The sequence below is a fragment of the Canis aureus genome, chromosome 12 (genome assembly GCF_053574225.1).
Source record: "Canis aureus isolate CA01 chromosome 12, VMU_Caureus_v.1.0, whole genome shotgun sequence".
Lineage (NCBI taxonomy): Eukaryota > Metazoa > Chordata > Mammalia > Carnivora > Canidae > Canis > Canis aureus.
The window spans coordinates 42,812,884-42,833,649 of NC_135622.1; the positions used below are offsets into that span (position 1 = coordinate 42,812,884).

The 20,766-nt window shown below is 39.3% G+C and overlaps 1 protein-coding gene across 10 annotated transcripts in view; it reads right to left on the reverse strand.

The window, feature by feature from the left end:
• Positions 1 to 20,766, reverse strand: part of BABAM2 (BRISC and BRCA1 A complex member 2) — a 450,135-nt gene that overhangs the window by 164,862 nt on the left and 264,507 nt on the right. For all 10 annotated transcript variants that reach the window (XM_077915908.1, XM_077915912.1, XM_077915910.1 and 7 more), the window contains one exon: positions 14,648 to 14,757. In XM_077915908.1, the coding sequence (XP_077772034.1) occupies positions 14,648 to 14,757 (110 nt within the window). The remainder of the gene's footprint in view (positions 1 to 14,647; positions 14,758 to 20,766) is intronic.

Below are 20,766 nucleotides of genomic sequence, written 5' to 3' on the forward strand. Positions count from 1 at the left end.
GAGGATTATAGATGAAGAAACTGTTATACAGGTTAAATAGCTGACACTGGGTGACATACCAGAGACTGGTAGTCAGGCTTAATCCCAAATCTGTCTTCCTGTAAAGCAGTGTTCTTAGCCAATGCCTGCCTTTGTATGCCACTAAACACTTAATCTCAGTGGGAGGGCCTGGTGGGCCAGGATAAAGGGTAATGCAGCTGTGGAGTCAGAGGTGAAGATTCTGCTTCTGGCTTAGCTACATTTATCTCCCAAAGGTGGGGAGTCTGGGCAAAAGGCAGAATTGGGCTCTGTGCCCTGTTGATCTTTGAGTTATATTAGTCCTTTGGAAGTTAAATGGTGAGGGATCCTTCCAGTAAGGTTATAAAAACCAGCTCTAAAGTGTAAACATACAAAACTGTTCTGATCACCAAAATCTGTGAGGACACTGAGAACTGACCTGGGACATACTCATATGTCAAATGGAAAAGTAGAAAAAAAAAAAAAGAGAGAGAGATACAAATGGAGAAACATACCTTACATATGGTACCAAGTAGAGAGCTGTGGTCCTCCTTTCTGAGATTGAGGGATGACAGGAGGTAGATAGTGAATTAGAGAGACCCTAAAAGCAAGTGGGCTGTACAGCACACGTGACATATGTAATTCCTAAAGGCTTTGAGTTTAGGAGTAAGACAGGAATGGGGTAATAACTGAAGAGTACTAAAGGATCCATTATTTCAATTCCTAATTGTTCTGCATGACCTTGGCATGACAACTATTATATAAACATAAAGGAAAACAATTTGAGAGTGTGAAGTAAAGATATTTCTAAAGCTCAGCACAAGTACAGACTTCTGAAGGTTCCTGAAGGGCAATGAGACTATATTGGTGTTTCTCAACTGGGACTGATTTATGCATCCCCTGCCACCTTTTGCTCAGGGGACACTACTGACATTGTTGACTGTCATGACGGGGGTCGGGGGGGGGGTGTGGGGGGAGAGGTTGGGGAGGGCTACTGACATCTTGTGTGCAGAGATCAGGGACACTGCTAAACACCTGTGAACAGGAAAGTCCCCTACAGAAAAGAACCATCCAGCCCAAACTGTCAACAGTGCCAAAGTTGAGAGACCCTGTAGGAAATGACAGGGATTATAGTATAGTGCTTCAGACAATTGCAAAATGTTCAGAAGCCCCAATAGCATTTATTATATGAAGAACACAGATTCCACCAAAAAGTATGGAAGCCATCAAATATCGAATAAATTTCTTCCAATTGGACTCTTTTTCTATGAATTTTGATTTTGTAAGTAAAATGCCTAGATTCCCACTGAAAAGAATCAAAACATTACCAGTAAGCTGAAGTTCCCTTTGATCTCTACCCTCAAACCTGTTAGAGTCCAACTACCTACATGCAAATGGTGCTACCACCATTTGCTGGGGATGTGACTCATCCAAGTTCTGGCCCTCTCTGAATTTCAACCTCATCACCTATAAAATAGGGACAACAGTAGTAACCAACTACGATTATAGGGCTATTGTGAGGAATGAATGAGTTAATGAGTAGAGCATACTTAAAAAATGTGACATAAGTGCTCATCGAGTATTAGCTATTGCTAGTATCCAGTGTACACAAACACACCCACACATAGACATACTCCCTTTTAGAAAATACACATGATGGTTTGAGGCCTAGCTTTCTTTTTTAACATAAAATGTATAATTCTGGGATCCCTGGGTGGCTCAGCGGTTTAGCGCCTGCCTTTGGCCCAGGGCGCCATCCTGGAGTCCCGGGATCGAGTCCTGCATCGGACTCCTGGCATGGAGCCTGCTTCTCCCTCCTCCTGTGTCTCTGCCTCTCTCTCTCTCTCTCTCTCTCTCTCTCTCTCTCTCTCTCTCTGTATCTATCTATCTATCTATCTATCTATCATAAATAAATAAATAAATAAATAAATAAATAAATAAATAAATATTTTTAAAAAATCTATGATTCTACTCATCTTTCCGATACTTGCTTTTTCTTTAACTCAGAAATCTATGTGAGTACATAGAAATCTACCTTTAAGATTGCTTCATTCTATGCCAATGTATTTTAAGTCATGTCATTCACATGTTTTTCTACCATTTGGACTCCTTTTTTTTTTTTTTTTTTTAAGATTTTATTTATTTAACCATGACAGACACAGAGAGAGGCAGAGACACAAGCAGAGGGAGAAGCAGGCTCTATGCAGGTAGCCTGATGTGGGTCTCGATCCCGGGTCTCCAAGATCACACCCTGGGCTGAAGGTAGTGCTAAACCGCTGAGCCACCTGGGATGCCCTACCATTTGGACTTCTAACATTAAATTCCCCAATGACCAAGACCAAAGAGGCCCAGGTTTATCTGTGTTTTTAAGAAGGAGTTAGCAAAAAGTTAATGAACAGTGAATCCTAAACAAGTGGAAATAATAAAGATCAGTCACCAAAACAAGTAATAGCCTTGATAATCTGAAGGGTTTCCTTATTGTACAAAGAGAAAATTCTAAAATTTTCAAATAATTATATGTCCATAATCTGCTTTTTTCACAAAAGAATCATAGATTGTGTTACAGTTAATGAAAACTTAAAAGCTTCCAAAATAATTTTCTTTGGCTTTAACACACATATTGGATTGGTCACATTAAACTCCGCCAAAGTTAGGAAAAAAGTACTAGGTCAGAGGAGGAAATGAAAACATGGAAGTATTATCACCATTTGGTCATAAACTCCTCTTCTCAGAGAAACATGGCTATAAAAATCTGTTCCAGGATGAAAACTTGGCACAAAACAACCCAATCTTACATCATCCTTTTTAAAGGCTGGGGTGGAGTAGGGAGGGGAGGGATTAAAAAGTAGGAGGGGAAAGCTCTTCATATGTAGGAAAAAAAGGCAAAAAAGGCTGTCAGTAAAATAAGTTTTCCACGGATACAAAACTTCTTCAAATTAATGGTTTGGTTTAGCTGAAATCTGGCAAGGTAGGAGATTTTAGTCTTTTTCAAGAATGGCCTCTATTTTGGTGAAGCTGTCTATAACATACAATGTTCACAGACAGGATGTTCATTCCCTGTTATGGTCCTATTTACAATATTATGTTAACTCATCTTTTGTTTTGTTTTAAACTAAAGGCTTCTCCATTCATTAAAGTCATTAGTGAAAGACAGCATGTCTGAATTTTAATAAGTACAGAAAAACTCCAATATAATTATGAGCCCCATATTATGAGAAGCAAAATCAGACATACCAGAATCAAATTATATGCTCTTTAATAAAGCTTCACACAGTAAAATCTGACATCATTAGTGTTAGACCTTTCCTTCAACAATACTATAAGGGGTTCCGCTGCCTATGTGAATTTTATAGATTAAGAGTCTTAGTTATTATTTACTCACACCAAACACTTGTAATCAAGAATCATGCCATTACTTTTGGTATTAAATAATTACCCTCTGAAACCATGCTCTTGACATAACAAACCATATACTTCTTTAAGAAAATGAGGCAAGATGACTTTTTTCCATAATCCAACTGTCATATCCCCCATCCATATCCACATTTGGATCTGAAAACCAAGTGAAAGATATTTTATGAATGTAATAGGCCAATTCAGAGATCACTGTGTAGCTAGAAACCTACTGACTGGTCTGAGAAAAGAGTGGAACATCTGAGAGCTAAGAGCCCTAGAAAAAGAAGTGCTGTGCTGTGAATCACAAGAGCTTCAAGCAAGTCAAGGCCCAAGCACAAGAGGAGAGCTCCAAAGTCTTAGTTTCAACACTTTGGAGCCTTGCTTCTTCTGGAGTTCTTCTGTCCTCACTGTGAGCTAAACTAAGAAAACCAGGCGCTTGTGGATCTGTCATTCCACTAAGAGACAAAACAATAAGCGTAAAAATTGCTTCTAAACATAGTAATTATGTTAGCTATTCTGAGAGCAAGAAATAAGTTAAAATGATCTTTTATTTAAACAAATACCAATACATATAAACAACAGAATTCGTGGAAAAATGGTCATTTATTAAACATCCCTTATTACAAATGTTCCCAATCTGGTGGCTTCGGGACACTATCAGGCCTTACACTGATTTGAAAGGATACAAAAGGTTCACTAATTTATTGAATACCAAGCAGCTGAAGACCGAATAAATGTCATACGTGTTATGTTTGATACATATAAAAATAGGTACATGAATGTGTATATACATATATGCATACACACATCTACAGCACACACAAGTGTGTATATATATATATATATATATATTCATTTTTCAAATATGTACACACACTGAAGTGATTAATAAAATGCAGGTTCATTTAAAAGGCATTCATTTCATTTATTCACGCAAAATACTAAAAGATTACTTTTTATCTATACAGACTTTTGAAATGCTTTTCAATGTTATCTTTTAACCACAGTAAAATTTGTTCTCTTGAGTTTTGATAAATGCACAGAGTTGTATATCCACCACCACAATCATACTACTAAACGATTCCATCGTGCTGAAGCAATCCTTAAAAATCTTGGGCTGGGCAGCCTGTGTGGCTCAGCGGTTTAGCGCCGCCTTCGGCCCAGGGTGTGATCCTGGAGACCCGGGATCGAGTCCCACGTCGGGCTCCCTGCATGGAACCTGCTTCTTCCTCTGTGTCTCTGCCTCTCTCTGTGTGTGTCTCTCATGAATAAATAAATAAAATCTTAAAAAAAAAAATCTTGAGCTGCCCAATTATAGTCAAACCCTCCTTCCATCCTCATTGGAAAGGTGTGTGTGTATGTGTGCATGTGTGTGTGTGTTTGAGAGAGAGCATGTGTGCATGGCATGGGAGAGGCAGAGGGAGAGGGAGAATCCGGAGCAAGCTCCATGCCCAGTGCAGAGCCCATCATGGAAAGATGTATGTGTGTGTGTGTGTGTGTGTGTGTGTGTGTGTGTGTGTGTTTGAGAGAGAGCATGTGTGCATGGCATGGGAGAGGCAGAGGGAGAGAGAGAATCCGGAGCAAGCTCCATGCCCAGTGCAGAGCCCAATCTGAAGCCTCAGCAATATCACCATGGGGACTGGAGCCAAAACCAAGAGCCCAACACTCAACCAATTGAGCCATCCAGGGGCCCCCTCATGGAAAAGGTTTTGACTAAAAATTAGTCCTCACACTTGAGAGGGATGGGAAAAACTGCCACACAGGAGTGTTGAGGGCCACCTTTTTTATAATTTTATGTCACCTTTTTTACATATTCATCTCTTCTTCCACCAAAGGTTTGACAAAAAAAATTAAAGGGGAAGGAAACTAAAATAACAGGATAGGAAGAAGTAAAGACTTGGAGGAATTCAGATTTCAGGACAGTATGAAGGAAAAAAATGGTAGAATGAGATCAAAGACTACAATAGGTGGCATTAAAATAAATATATACACACACACTATATATGTATACACACACACACACACACACACACACACACACCTGGTAGATACAGGAAAAAACCTTCAGTGTGATAAAGCTGAAGTGATCATTTATGAAGAAAAATATGATTTCTTTTTTTTTTTTAAAGAATGATGAGGGGTGCCTGAGTGGCTCAGTCAGCCAAGCCTCTGTCTTTAGCTCAGGTCATGATCCCAGGGTCCTGGGATGGAGACCCACATCAAGCTCCGTGCTCAAGAGGGAGTCTGCTTCTCCCTCTCCCTCTGCCACTCTCCCCCTGCTCATGCATTTGCTTTCTTTCTTGCTCTCTCACATACATACATACATAGTTAAAAAAAAATAAAGAATGATGAAATCTGATTTGTGAAGAAAGCCTGCTCTGCCTGCAGTCTAGCAACTAGTTAGGAGTGGGGAGACAAGGCATGGAAAACCAGTTAGAAGAGTATTTCAATAGTCCAGCTGAGAGACGACAGTAGCTCAGATAAGTTATCTCAAAGGGGTACGTTTTACTAAAAACCACAAGAGGTAAAAAGAACGGGAAAAAGCAGTAGAATATTACAGAATGTCATTCAAAGAACATCTACAATCACAGTCAATTCTTATGGAAAACTAGATCAAGACACAATGCAGCATATCTCACAGCATGGCCAACTCAATAACCTACCATCCTCCTGCTACAAAATATCTAAATATATTGGATAAAAATTGTTGTTAAACAATGGTAACTATACTTCTAAAAAAAATTGAGGAGAATCCCCAGAAGTACCCAACCCTGGTTCCATCACCTGTGTGTGGTCCAGGAGTCTGGGATACATGGTATCTAGGCAGCTATGAGTGTGCTAAGCACTGAGGCTGCTCAGACAGGACAACAACATGCAGGTCCCCCCCCCCCACCCCATACACACACACTCCTGTCTTGTAAAGAGATACCAAGAGTGTTTAAGCAAGGGAGTGACAAGGGCTGAGCTCTGCTTTCAAAAGATTACTGTGGCAAACAGTAAAATACACAGGCTTGATACAGGGCTGTTTCAGGGAAAGGGTAAGCAGATGAACACAAGACACCATGGAGGCAAAATCAACCAGCAGTTGTGTACATACGGGCAACTATGGTGAGGGGAAAGTCAAAAATAGGATGCCTACATTTCATTGCTGTGGGTACAAGGCTAGTCAAGCCATTAATGAAGATGAAGAACACAGGGAAAGTGTAGATTTTGGAGAAGGGGAAATGGGTAGTACTGGATTATAATTTACTGTTTAAATTTAAATCTGAAGCCTCAGCAATTATTCTAGCATGAGATGGTATAGAAGGCATTAAAAATGCAGAACTGAAATCTGGAACACAGATCCTCAAATGAGGTTTGTGAATTGGCTTCAGGGGCAGGTGTGTTACTCTCAAAACTGTATTTAAACTTTCTTTGTACGTTTTTTTTTGTGGTAAAGTCCATGGCTCTCATCAGATTTTCAAAGGGGTCCATGTCAATTAATCTGCTATTCCTTTAAACATAGTGTGTGAACTTTGGAAACTTTTAATCTTTGGTGTTCTGCAACTTCAGATGAAGTGTCTAGGTGTCAATTTCTTTTTAGTTAGCCTATTTGAGATTCACTGTATTTCCTTTATTTGAGGATTGGTATCTTCCATCAGTTCTGGAACATTCTAAACCATTTCCTCTTCTACTTTCTCTGCTAATTTCTCTGCTTCTACCTGTAACACAACCTAGTATTTTTGTTAACTACCATGCTACATCTCAGGCCTTCCACTGAGGAATCATTTTCCTACTTGTGAATAAATATAAATGAACACTACAGAAAACAGCACAGAGTTTTGCTGTTGAAATACAGTAAAAAATTGAAAATCATGAAATTCTCATCTTCATTACAGAAAAAACACTGCACAAAATCCTTGAGATATTTAGTAGAAAGGTGCTAGGCTGACTTTTCAAACGAAGACATGTTAAATCTTAAGTTAAAGCTAATCATTATGCTGTAGACAGGAGAATAGCACTTGAGAGAAACAAGGCATAGGAACTGCCCACAGACACAAAATAAATCCAAGACAGAGCTTAAGGGGCAAAGAAGTTTAAGAAACATATACCAGTGAGATCTGAGTTATCATGGACTTATTGTATACATCTTCTTGCTAAATGTATATTTTCTGACGAAAAAGAAAGCTAGATAAAAACATTGATACACCACCAACTCAGGCAGCTGGAGAGGTGGGAGTTCTACACCAGAATGTTTCCAAAAATATGCTATTTGGGGGCTGATTGATTTTCTCCCCCAACTAAATTCCGTTCTGGTTCGTTTTGGTAATGTTTCAAAGTGCAGGCTGAGCTCTTGATCTTTCAGGAGGCACTGGCAAGACAAAAGGCCAAATTCACTAATGAAAACTCGCTGAACTGACTTTTCAGAATTCCATTCGAAGTCACGAAGAACCCTTTTGGCCCTGCTCCCAGACTAGTAAAACGAACATCTCAAATCCCTACAGGCTAAGATAGCTCATTCCACTAAAACCAAATACACATCTTCTCCTGACAGCTGGTTGTCTTATATTCAGGACTATATATTTATCAAAGGGAGGGGGGAACCTCCAGGAGCACAATATTTATTATAGGATTATCTCAGTGACTCAAGTAAACATGAGTAAGGCTAAATTAAACTATGTTTACTATGATGTTCTATTACTTAAATCCTGACACAAAATCACTCAAGAGATCTGGAGTATTATTTCTTGAGACAACTGATATAGGTTAAAAAAATGGGGACAGGGAATTATCTTTTCTTTAAAATCTGTGTTTAGATATGCACAATTTTTCTAATTATTCTAAAAAATCTTTTGAGAATCTGAAACAAAAATTCTCCATCCCTTTAAGATGTTGAATTCAGTACTAAATTTAAATAAAATCACAAGATATTGAATTCACTCATTGCTTTAAAAACTTATTTTCTCTGATTTATTCAAATTTAATATGTATCATTTCATTAATTCTCACCCATAATTCTAAGTATTACTTGAATCTTCAGCTCCTCCCAACCCTTTCCCTAGGCCTGTTAGGTAAATTTTAAATCAGCCCAGCCTTTCTGGACTACAGGCTATTGAAATGTTCCAAGAGGCCATGTCTATGGTTAGGCACACTGTGGGTGAAGGCAGGGGAAAGAGGCTGGAGAAGCCACAACAGGAGGAGATGTAGGTCGCATAAGCTCAAAAGCATATTTACTACTTTCAGGATTCAGTTGATAAGCCACTCCTAGGAAATGAAGCTCTACCTCTAGGAAACATGACCAGGAACCCATAAGGGAAATAAGCTGGCTGGCTGGGCCACAAGACACATGCACTTTGGAGACCACTTGCCTCTGTAGCACAGAGATCTAACAAGTTCAAAGCCTTCCGATCTGCCAGGGGTTCCTGTCAGTGGGAGCTGACCAAGTGACAGGGCTAGCTTGGCAGCATAGGGGCTGTGGTTCACCAGCCCTCAACTGATGGAAACTCCTTAAGGAGTGTGCTATCCAGGGAAACAGTATGACAACAGAGGCACAAACACAGGTGGGAAAAGCAGAGTCTTGCTGGCGAGGCAGGTGGTGGTGGTCGGGAAAGTTCCATAGAGGAGGTGGGGACTGAGAAGATCTGTGAGGCTAGACAGAATTTTGACAAATTCTACAGGAAAGGGAAATAAAAGTCAATGCTCTCGTACAGGCAGTAGCCCAAGCAAAGGTATGGGAGTGAAAAAAAAAAAAAATACAAGGTGTGTTCACAGGAAATCCCAGAAAACCAGCTTGGCTGAACAACAGGACACAGAACCCAGGCTGGGGTAGAAAGATCAGCTGGGCCTATAAGAGAAAGAGCTTTGGAGGCCACACCGAGAGGGGTGTACTTAATTTAGTTGGTGATAGAGGGGCACTGATGGTGCAGAGCAGGGACAGAACATTATGTGACTTCCTTCAGGAAGACAGGGACAGCTCCATGCTGGATAAACTAATATAGGAAGAAAAGTTAAAAGGCCATCAGGAGACATGGCAACCAAAGGACTAAACTAGGAAATGAGAGTAGGAATGACCAGAGGGACAGATCTAATGGAGACAGGATATTTCTAATACAAAACAGAGGTTGGCTAATGCCATTCAGATGCAGCACCTGGACACCTCAGAAATAGAGTATCCTGAACAGAAACAGGGCTGTGAAGAAGAAACCTTGGCTTACTGGAGGAGTGAGGAGTTTGGTTTCAGACACTTCCCATTTCAGGTGTCAACTGAACACATGCCTATCAAGTGGCTAGAAAAGCAGATCTGCAAGCAGGGAGAAAAGCTGAGATTAGAAATGGGATTGTCCACAAAGAGGTAAAGCTCTGGGGATGAAATCATGGGAAACATAATTTAATGGCTTGAAAAAGGAAGAAGAGTCAGCAGAAAAGATCAGGAAGGGTCTAAGAACTCCATGTTACAGAGCAAAAGAGATGTATTCTAGAACACACATTAGGAATACTATCATGAAAAAAATAAAAATAAAAAATAAAAATAAAAAAAATTAAAAAAAAAGGAATACTATCATGAGAATCAGATGAGATGATAAAGTGAAAGTAGTTAAATATCTGAAAGTACTAACTGAATATATTTTTATTATTTTCACAGTAGCATGTGTTTAATCTCTAGAAATGCTACATCATGCTCCACATTACGCTGCAAGAGCCCAGGCTTCCCAAAATCTTCCAAAAAGTCCCCTCTCCACCAAGTTAAATGGAATTGTGATCTCGTCCTGCCCTGAACTCTCACAGTACTTAAAAAGTCTAGTTTTGATATTTATACAAATCAAGCAGCACTACCTGAGCATTGCCCATGTGCCGACACTACAGAAAGCACTTTTAGATATGTCCCCCTTGGATGAGATGAAACAGAAAGTTAGGACTTATCCACCTTTGCACAGGATGACATGAGTGAGGCTCAAAAAGGCTACGTATCTTGCAAGGTAGTAAGTGGAGGAACCGGGGGCTTCTGATGCCAAGTCTTATCATGTCTTTTCTACCTAAATACAAGTTGGGATTTGCCATATTTGTTCTTATTTCCCTTACAATCTTACAAGCAAACTAATAAGGGCACAGCCTTATCTCACTTATCTTGATACCCTCCGAAGCACCCAGCCAAGGGCCTGACATTCGGTCAATTCTTGTGCTTTCGATGCCTGAAAGTATTTGCAGGCACCCGGGGCTCCCTAATGGTGAGCATTTGTGGGCTGGTAAGCTTTGAGTACTTATTTCTAAGGCGGACTGTAACTTAACAACAAAAAGTTCTAAAAACAAATTCTGTACTTGTGAAAGATGCCACCTGGTCTGCCTCAGGGGCTGAAATCCTCTTTTTATGCACCGAGTGGGAACAGCACAGGGAGTGACAAGCTGGTTTTCTTCAAACCACTCCCACCAACGGGCTCAAGCCAAGAAATGGGCCCACACCTTTCGGGAAAGAGAACTGCCCGTTTCACCTCTGGTGTCACTGCTGGAACAACCAACAGTCTGAGAAGGAGGGAAAGGTAGAGCAGGTTTGGTGCCAGCTCTGATGATGTCATCTTAAAAGGGCAGCTTGTCTGCCAGGAAAAAAAAAAAGGCAACTAGTTTAGAAACTGGGTTTTTCTTCTTCTCTTCATATTCAACCAAAATCTAGTTTGCATAACTGACCACTAGTTGTTTTATTTCATTTAATGAATACTACTTAGTATCTCATTTACCTGAATGGCTTGGGTTCCTTGGAAAACAAATGTATAGAATGCCTGAAATAAGTGTATTTCATAAATGCCTTGTGTGTGAGAAGAACATGAAGTTCTCAGAAGCTTTACTTTGCAAGGTGTATGTCCATAGTGGGAAACCAGTTATAACATACATCTAAACACCATAAAAGCACCAAGTCAGGTTCTAGTGTCTCCAGAAACACCAGAGAACTCTTCCAGGATCCTGGGCAAAAAGACAGACTTTTGAAATGAGACTGTATTTTAGAGCTTCATTAATTATAATACACTTGGGAGTTTCCAATCCCATGGCTCTGACAGATGTTCCCTTTTGCGAGGATCATCTAATTTGGGGACATTTGGCAACCATGTCCCTAGAAATCTTTAGGGTACAGCAAATTGATCCCTTTTCCCACATGTGAAGACAAGACCCAAAGTAGCCTTTTCCTACTTCCAAGACTAGTTAGTGTAAGCATAATATTCCTGCCTACTTCATGGACAAGCTGGGGCAGAGGGGCATTAGCCAGACTGAAATAACGTATCTTCCAGGCTCAAGATATCTTTCCACACCCATGGAGAGCAGACAGAGAGAATCCAAGTCTTTTCTTGCCAATTTTCACCTAATGTGGATCAGGCCATCGATCCACATAATCACTGACCCACATTGATCAGGCCTGGATCCCTGCCTGTCAAATGCACTGCATGGGGTTTGGAACTTCCTAGAAAGAGCCATAGCCAAAGCCAAAAAGAGTACAAGCCTCGGCTGAGGGCAAGCGTCTGGCACTGGCTTTGGGCGGGTCCACATGGGATGCTTTTTCCATGACTCCTGAGAGCACTTTCCAAGTCTGAGTCTATAATCAATGCTTAGATGGCTCAGAGTTGATAGGACAGTATGAACACAGAAAACAAATGAGAGCTTAACGCAATATTAAAGACCAGTACCCAGTACCATGTAACAACCTATGACCTTGGCCCTACTGAAATGACATTACCTCCATTCTATATTCCGAACACTCTGCATGAGTTAACAAAGATATTAATAACTTGGAACTATGTAAGCCCTTAGAAAGTCATAGCACAGTTTGACCATTTTCCATTTTAACCTTTTTTCTAAAACCTAATTTTTAAAACTTCTACTCAAGGATGTAAGAACTTTTGGCAGTTTTCATTGGTTATTACAAAGGCGGTTCTACAAAGTGAATCTGCATCAATCAGGAAAAAATGTAAAACCCCTCAGTGTAGCATTTTCCAGTTTTCTTGTAATAATTACTGATTGACCCAGAACACTGCCAACCAGGCTTCTGCTCCCCAGGCACTGCATTTCAGCAAGACATTAAGGAAATGAAAAGACTTGTTTCTGTCCCTGAGTAGCAACTTAGTAAAAGATGGGAAAACCAATACACATCACTAACTAAATCTGTGATGAGCAGATTCTAACTGATACAAATTCAGTATTATAAGAGTTCAGGGGATGGCTAGAGAAGGCAGCCCAATGGTGCTCAGGAAAAATGGTAGAAATGGCATTTGGAAAGCTCTATTTCAACAGGAAAAGGGTGCTGGAGAAGGCATTATACACGGAGGTAACAGCTTTAGCAAGGCACGTGGGCAAGAGCACACAGGTAAATTAAGAAAAGTTCAAGTGAGGGAGTCTGGTTGAACGACAGCCTACTGGAGAGAAAGGCCGAAGAAATTGACTTAGAAATGTAAGATGCAGCCAGTTCTTAACATAAAGAAGAGGGAGGACACACAGAAAGCTAGATTTTAGAGGAAATAATTTTTAAAATATAACCTTCTCTGATAATTTATCACATGATGGCACAGATTTTTAGACAGGGAAATATTTTATTAGCAAGTTTCTTTGCAACCTAGGGGCAGTAACTTAAAAAAAAAAATATGGGTGCTGGGAAAATCATTTTTCCAAGCTGGCAAATTGCTGTCGGCAGCTTAACCAATATATTCTTGTTACCTACATCTTGTGATTGTTTCATGGAGATCCCTCTTTTCTCATCACCAAAATATCTTCTTAATTTATCACGTGTGTACAGAGTGACTACTTAGAACTAGTTTCTGTTCACTTACTGACCCATCTTCTCCTTTCCTGCCCTAACTTGTCCTAACCACTCGCTCACTCATGCATTCTTCTCCTATGAATGATATCGATAATAACAATACTAATAGCTCCTACTTGCTAAGTGCCAGGCAATGCAATTAATGCCTTAAGAAGAGGGTTTAATGTAATCTTCAAAATATCACTATAAAATAGGTATCACTATTTCGATTTTGAAGTAAGTTCAAAGATGTTAAATGTTTTGCCAACTGGTAAGTGGCAGGACCTGGTTAGTTTAAACTGGATATGCTTGACCTGCGAGCCCTGGCCACCAGCTCATCGTACTGTCTCCAACACTTTTGGTGTCTTACTGATATGGGTTAGTATTTTCAATTAAAAATGAAAACATTCAGTGAATACCTGCTACTGTAAAGTCCTGTCCTAGGTGCTCTCAGATGTATACAAATAAATGAGAGAATGTGTAGATAGCTGATGCCTCTAGTCATCCATATTTGACAGTAAACCCATACATTTTGTAGCAGTGCATAAAATGGTATGTCCATGATCCATGAATTAGAACTAGTGCCAGAGGGAGTAAAAATGACTCAGTGTAGGAACGTTGGATGGTGACCACATCTCACAGACAGAAATCAGCCAACCCTGACCAACTGACAGAATTTTAATCATAAATTTCAGTCAAAATCTGTAAGAACTCTCCCTGCTGATGAAAAAATCTGTCCTATCACAAGTTCCTGACCAAATCTGCATAACAATCTATCTTCAATGAACCTCAGCTTCCTTTGAAGTTCAATCAGCTTCTGAAGCATTTCAACCAACAATAAGCACTTTGTGAGGCTAGTCCTCATACAATGCATTACCAACTAGTAAAGATACTTGGCTAAAACACAAATGCAGTATCAAGCTCCTTGTGCCAAAGAGCAGGAATGTTGTGTAAAATTAAATAGCGCTACATAGACACAGAAGAGTAATTCAAAAGTGTCCTCTTTTAAAGCTCTCTGCTCTTAATATCACCATTACTAACCTCCGAATAAGTTGTTGCTAATATTCACAGGAGACTAGTTACATTTTTACAAATAACTATAATAGTCACAAAAATATAAGAAATTGGATAGGACACTGTTGAGCAGTCCTCTTTGGGCTGTAACCATATGTACTCAGGGAACATTTGGAAGGAGTCGCAATTTCGGATTCAGCCTGCCTACTCATCTCTCTCTACAAAGGTACAGTATTCATATCACAAGTTGCACAACTAAGACTCATCCAAAGATTGCAGTGGCAAATACTAACTGCATCTACTCGGCATTCTAAACTCCCGATACAACTCATGTTTAAGAAAACAAAAGTCAATAAGGAGAAATTATTTCAAGAGTTCAAGAGAAATTATTTCAAGAGTTCAAGAGTGGTAAAAGAATTAGCAAGATATGTCTGGCTAACACAGTGAAACACTAGGCTATATAAAATTAGTGACACTGATACTTACTGTTCAATTCGGGGTGACAAGTACAGCTTGGGATACACCTGAGTGGCTTCGGTGTCCTCAAAACTGACAGAAAGGAGAGCCACATCTTCTCCAGGGTCTTCATTTACATCCTTAAGTAGGGAGTAAAAAACACACTGTCATCAGTCCCTGCTCTTATAACATCTTCCTGGTGCTGAGCTCACAGTCCACTGGCATTGAGGCTGGAGCATGTGAGGTACCTGGATTTGCATTTAGCAGCTCTGCACATCCTTTGCCACATGCCAATCACTCCTCTAGAGTTATGGCTTTCAAACTTTCTGATCAGAGCTGATCACAGCTAGGAAAAGACTCCCACCTATCTCATTTGTTCCCACATTCCAAGAGGGGAAAAGTGAATCTGGCAGTAAGCACGAATTGGTCAAAAACACAGTTAACAAATTGCAGCAAACATTGCTAATGATAATATGTAATGTCTTATAATTTTTATAATATATATAAATGGCTTATAATTTTCTTTTTATAGAAAGAATCGGAGTTATGAATGTGATTTATGTCATAAGACAACAACAAAATCTAAAAATACCCGGTAATTTTATTATCTATACCTTAAGAGTATGTTGTAAGTTATATAAAGAGCAAAAATTCCCAAGAAACATATCACTATGACCTATGGTACCACACAAGCAAATGGCAGGGGGTTACATACACATCTACTTCGCAAAACGACTGTGGATGATTCACATATGAACCACAAGACATACATTTCTTAAAAGCCCGGTTATAAGAAAATTATAAGACAAAAACATTGTTGATCCAATATGTACCAAAGAAACACTGAAAGATTAACAACCCATAATAAACGAAACTGGTAATGATAAAGCTAAACTTCCTATAATTTATAATTAAAAGCAAGAACAGTGATAATTGAATGTCATAACCAACTCAAGCCAACCCTGATCTAAGTGTCCTGAGTCAAAACTGTGGGATTTATAGGTTCACGATTATTGCCAAGCACTGCATGTTGCCAGATTTCCAAATAAAATACTGAATTAGAATAAATTCTAGTAGCATGATGGTTTTACTTTGTGAAAACCAGATTTTAGTAACTCTTAATCATTTTACTTTTTGGTTGGTAGTGGCTCTATGTCAAACATAAATTTTTGGAAAACTTAATTGGACTGCACATCTTTCACCCATAAGAACTGGTAAGAACTGGCATATGTTTCTGGATTGGTTCTTAGGTCTTCTGGAGGGCCCAGCTGTCATCCTAGGAGGGTCCCATCTAGACTTTAAGAATCACTGCCCATGAATACTGAGAATCTCAGATACCAGGGTCCTTCCTTCGGTCTAAAACTAACCTCACTCCTTCCTTTCCTGCATTATGGGAAGCTGGTCATCACATTTACCCAGCTCAGCTCTGACAGTATCCTCATTCTGCCTTCTATTGTGCCTAGAGGATGCGTGTGCAGCATGTACACAAAGAGGCAAGAACCAGAAGTCTCACCCATCTTGAAAAAATAAAAATTTTGCGCCTGGTGACTCAGTTGGTTAAGCATCTGCTTTTGGCTCAGGCCATGATCCTGGGGTCCTGGGATTGAGTCCCGCACCAGGCTCCCTGTTCAGCGGGGAGTCTGCTCCTCTCGCTGCTCATGTTCCCTCTCTCCCATAAATCAGTAAAATTTTTTAAAACTTAAAAAAAATTTTTAATGAAAATTCAAAAAAAAAAAAGAAAGAAAAGAATCATGCTGGTTCTCTATATAGCTTTCTCTCTCATCTCCTTCCTCTCTTTCACAGACTGCTTGAAAACGGGGTCTGCACTTCCAGTCTTTACTCCCTTCCCTCCTACTATCTTCTTAGCACAGGAGAATAGCTTTCTGACCCCACTAAGTAATTGGGATTGCCCTCACCAAGGCATCCACGGAACACAGTAAATGCTTCTCTGTGCTTATCTTCCCTGATCTCTGAACAGTATTTGACATGGATGATCTCTTTCTTCTGCAGATGCTCTGTTTCTTGCTTCAAAGAAACTATACTCTCCTGACCTTCTGTCTCTGGGACCGCTTCCCTTCTTCTTTCTCATGGTTTGTGTTTTGTTTTTTCTAAACTGAGAAAGTGCATGCACACGCTAGAGCGGGAAACGGAGAGGACAAAGCAGGCTCCGCGCTGAGCAGGGAGCCTGCAGAAGAAGCGGGGTTCGATCCCAGGACTCTTGAGATCATGACCTGAGGCGAAAGCGGATGCTTAACCAACTGAACCACTCAGGCACCCAACATTTTGTGTTTTTTATCATTTTGCTTCTCAATTAATTTTTGGTTTTATGTGACAAAATTTAGGCTGCTTGTAACAAGTCAAGCCATACAGAAGTTTATATAGGAAAAGCTCTTCCACCCCTCACTTTTACAAGTAACCAATATTAACTGTGTATGGAGCCTCAAGCAGCTTTTTCTATGCTCATAAAAACATACACACTTGCATATAAATAGCTCTTTAACCTTCTGTTTTGTTTTCCTTAATGGAATTGTATTATACATATCACTCTACCAACTGCTTCCTAAATAGCCACATAATATTCCATGGCATGGATTTATTTATTTTTTTTAACCATTCCCCTAGCAACATTCAGGTTGTTTGTAGTTCTTAGCCATTTGATAGTATTACAATAAAGATGATCACATAAGGATATATATGTATCCTCTACTGGCAGAACTTATATTTCTGAATTGATAACTAAAACTGAGCTGATTGGATCACAGGTTATGAAGATTTTACATTTTAATAGTTTAAGATTAGTTTTCTAAAATTTTACAGCAAGTTACATTTGGACTCCTGAATTTGCATCAGTAGGAGAGAGAGCCTGTTTCTAGCTCATCCTGAATAAGCTGATAACACTAGCTGTTTTCACTGTGCAGTTTAATGTTGGCGGTCTGGCTACTGGAGAATGGCGTCTCAGCTGAGATCCAATGACTAAAGCTGAGCAACTTTTAATTTGCTTACTGGTCATCTCTTCTGTAACTTCTCTGATCAAACCCTTTGTCCTAAAGTCTCTTGGGCTTTTCTGGCTATTGCTATTTATTGGGTTTATTAACCTTGGTCTATCACATGTGTTATAAATTTTTTCTCTTCAGTACAGCTTTTGACTGTTTACTTCAGGGACTCTTCTGACAGCACAGGAAATTTAGGTTTCTAAAGACTTAAATCTGGACAGTAACTCTAAGGTTATTTAACTACTTCCCTAGCATCTCACCTAACATTTTATTTTTACATGTAGGTTTATAAAACCTTAGGTTGTATGATTTAGGAAGTATATAGAGAAAGACCTTAGTACAGTGCCTGGAATCCACTCTGTGTGAGCTAAATGAATACAACAGTAAACAAATTAATGTTAATTTCTAACCTTTTTTCTCCACACCTGGTGCTTTTTCAGGAACCTGCTTTACTAAAGTTGCTTCAGCAATGGTCTGGAAACTCATGACTGACTCCTTGCTCCTGCGCCCCACCCCCCCCCCCCCACCGTAACACACCAAAGTTCTAGAACTAGTGATTTCAGAAGGAAAGCCAAGATTAGGAATCTGAGTTTATCTACCATTTCGTGCTCTTTCACAAATGATAAAGTATTCAACCCTGAATGTTCCTTTCTGTACAATGAGGGTGGAAATTTTTTAAAATACAGTCTCAACAAATAGAAACTATGTAATTATATAATACAACTCCAGAACTCATACAGTATCTAAAACTAAGGTTGAAGTGAGTTTGAAAATACATTCAGGGATCCCTGGGTGGTGCAGCGGTTTGGCGCCTGCCTTTGGCCCAGGGCGCGATCCTGGAGACCCAGGATCGAATCCCAAGTCAGGCTCCCGGTGCATGGAGCCTGCTTCTCCCTCTGCCTGTGTCTCTGCCTCTCTCTCTCTCTTTCTCTCTCTCTGTGACTATCATAAATAAAATTTAAAAAAAATTTAAAAAGATTTAAAAAAAAAAAAGAAAATACATTCAGGAAGACAAATTCATTTTATAACCCAAGGATTGAAGTAGTCCTCTTTAGAGGTATACTGGTCACCTTAAAGTAAGGTAATAAAGAACTGACATTGACTTTCAGATTGAGTTTCGTTGTTAAAGGTCAAAACTCTGACTACAAGTCACAAAACCCAGTTAAAAATAGTAACAACAATACTGCAAAAAAGTAGAGGCCACTGAAAACCTTTGTACTTAGTAGCTTCACTCCATATACATATGGATAATTTATAATTATTTCCTTTCCCTACTTTGTGACTTTTTATTTCATTGCTATTGAAGCAAGAACAGAAATGCTCAGAGACGGTCCTCCCAACAAATAGAATGACCCTGGTTTCTATAATCAATATCTATCACCTGGCATCCTGCAGAGTACATGAAACATTAGTCTCAATAGGAAAGCAGTTTTTCCAGGAGTTCCTTTTATGAACCACTCTTAATGTAATTTACTTGCCTCGGTGTGACACATGAGTTTCCCCCCAAATTGGTATTCGATTTCTAATGGATCCCTAAGTTTGCTTAAATAAGCCCAAAGAGTTCCAAAAATACAAATCCACACAGTACTGTTTCCAGTTTCTGCAACCCTAACAGGCTTGTACATGTGTTCCTTCCCATCTGGGGAATTATAAAAGAAGCTCTTGTACTGTGGTTCTTAGAAGCTAACATTACAGATGATTATTGTAACCACTAATGGCAACATTTTGGAAAGCAGGGGGAGGTTATAGTGTAGTAGGGGACATTTAAAAATGCCCAAGCATACATTTTCAAGGCTTGCTTTCTGTACCATCTGAAACTGCAGCAGGTTAAAATGGGGGGAAAGATGTCGAATCTGAAGCAAAAAAAGAATATTGCCTTGCACCTTTATAAAAGTCTATCAGGCGCTGACATACAGATGGCAACACAATAATGGCCATGATATTTTGCTGAGATTTAACAATGGATTTTGCTCAGCACTTGGCTATAGAACAGAAATGGGTTCCTATGGCTTATAGTGAATAGTCACTAGGTGGTGAGTTCCTTGCAGACTGGGAGCTTCTCCTGTTTGTTTGAACATGTCTGAAAAAGCACATATATGACAAACTGGTTGGGGGGGGCACTGAATTAATGCAGGAAAGATTGTGAGAATGAGTAAATGATGGGGTTAAATAGAAAGTACTTTCAGTTAAAAATATTCTCAATATTTACCTCCTGTTTTCTTGAATCTATGACTACTTAAGATTTTGTTAAAGAAAACTCAAATCTGAGCCATATATAAGCAAAGGCTGCACCCCTACTAATAAGAGGTAACATTCTGTGTAGGTCATAATGGCTTATTCATATAACTGTTCTCAATTGGGGCTCTTTACAAGTATCAAAAGGGTGTAGGAAAAAACAAGGATTAGCCTTGGAAATGAAAGTAAACACAAGCACAATTTATCATTATGCTGCACCCCTTTGACATGCTAATTCCAAGTGAAGCTAGCAGCCATTAAACAAGCCCCTATATGTTGAGTGTCAATATAGGTAAAAACTACCAATTAACTATTGCTGATAGACATGAGCTGAACAATAAATATTACAAGCTACAATTCACATAAGAAGACTGTAAAAAAGCCACTGTATTCCTCAATTCAAAAGGCTTAAAACAAAGCTATAACCATTACTAGCAGAACCAGTTTGTAGACATAAGGACTATAAAGAAGTCATCATACAGTATGTCAAAAATCAAGTAAGAGCCATTTTGAGTTACACTTAAAGGGTATTAAACTAGATCCAGGACTAATCATGATTCCCAGAGTGACTAAAAACTAGGTCTCAGTAAGCATCTCATTATACAAAAGCTATCAGTTTTTGAAACACTGTAAACAAATTGAAAATTTCCAAAACAGAATCTTATTTTGAAAAATACTAAGTGAGTGATGCCTGGATGGCTCATTCAGGTAAGTGTCTGCTTTCAGCTTAGGTCATGATCCTAGGGTCCTGAGATCGAGCCCCACATAAATAAACAAAATCTTTTAAAAAAAATACTAAGTGAGATTTGTACTTTAGAGGCCCCAGTATTTTGATAATATGGATTAATCATCAAATTACATAAATCCAGATTTTTCAAAGTCAAGTTTCTTCAAGTAAAAGAATAAGACTCTCACAGTGCT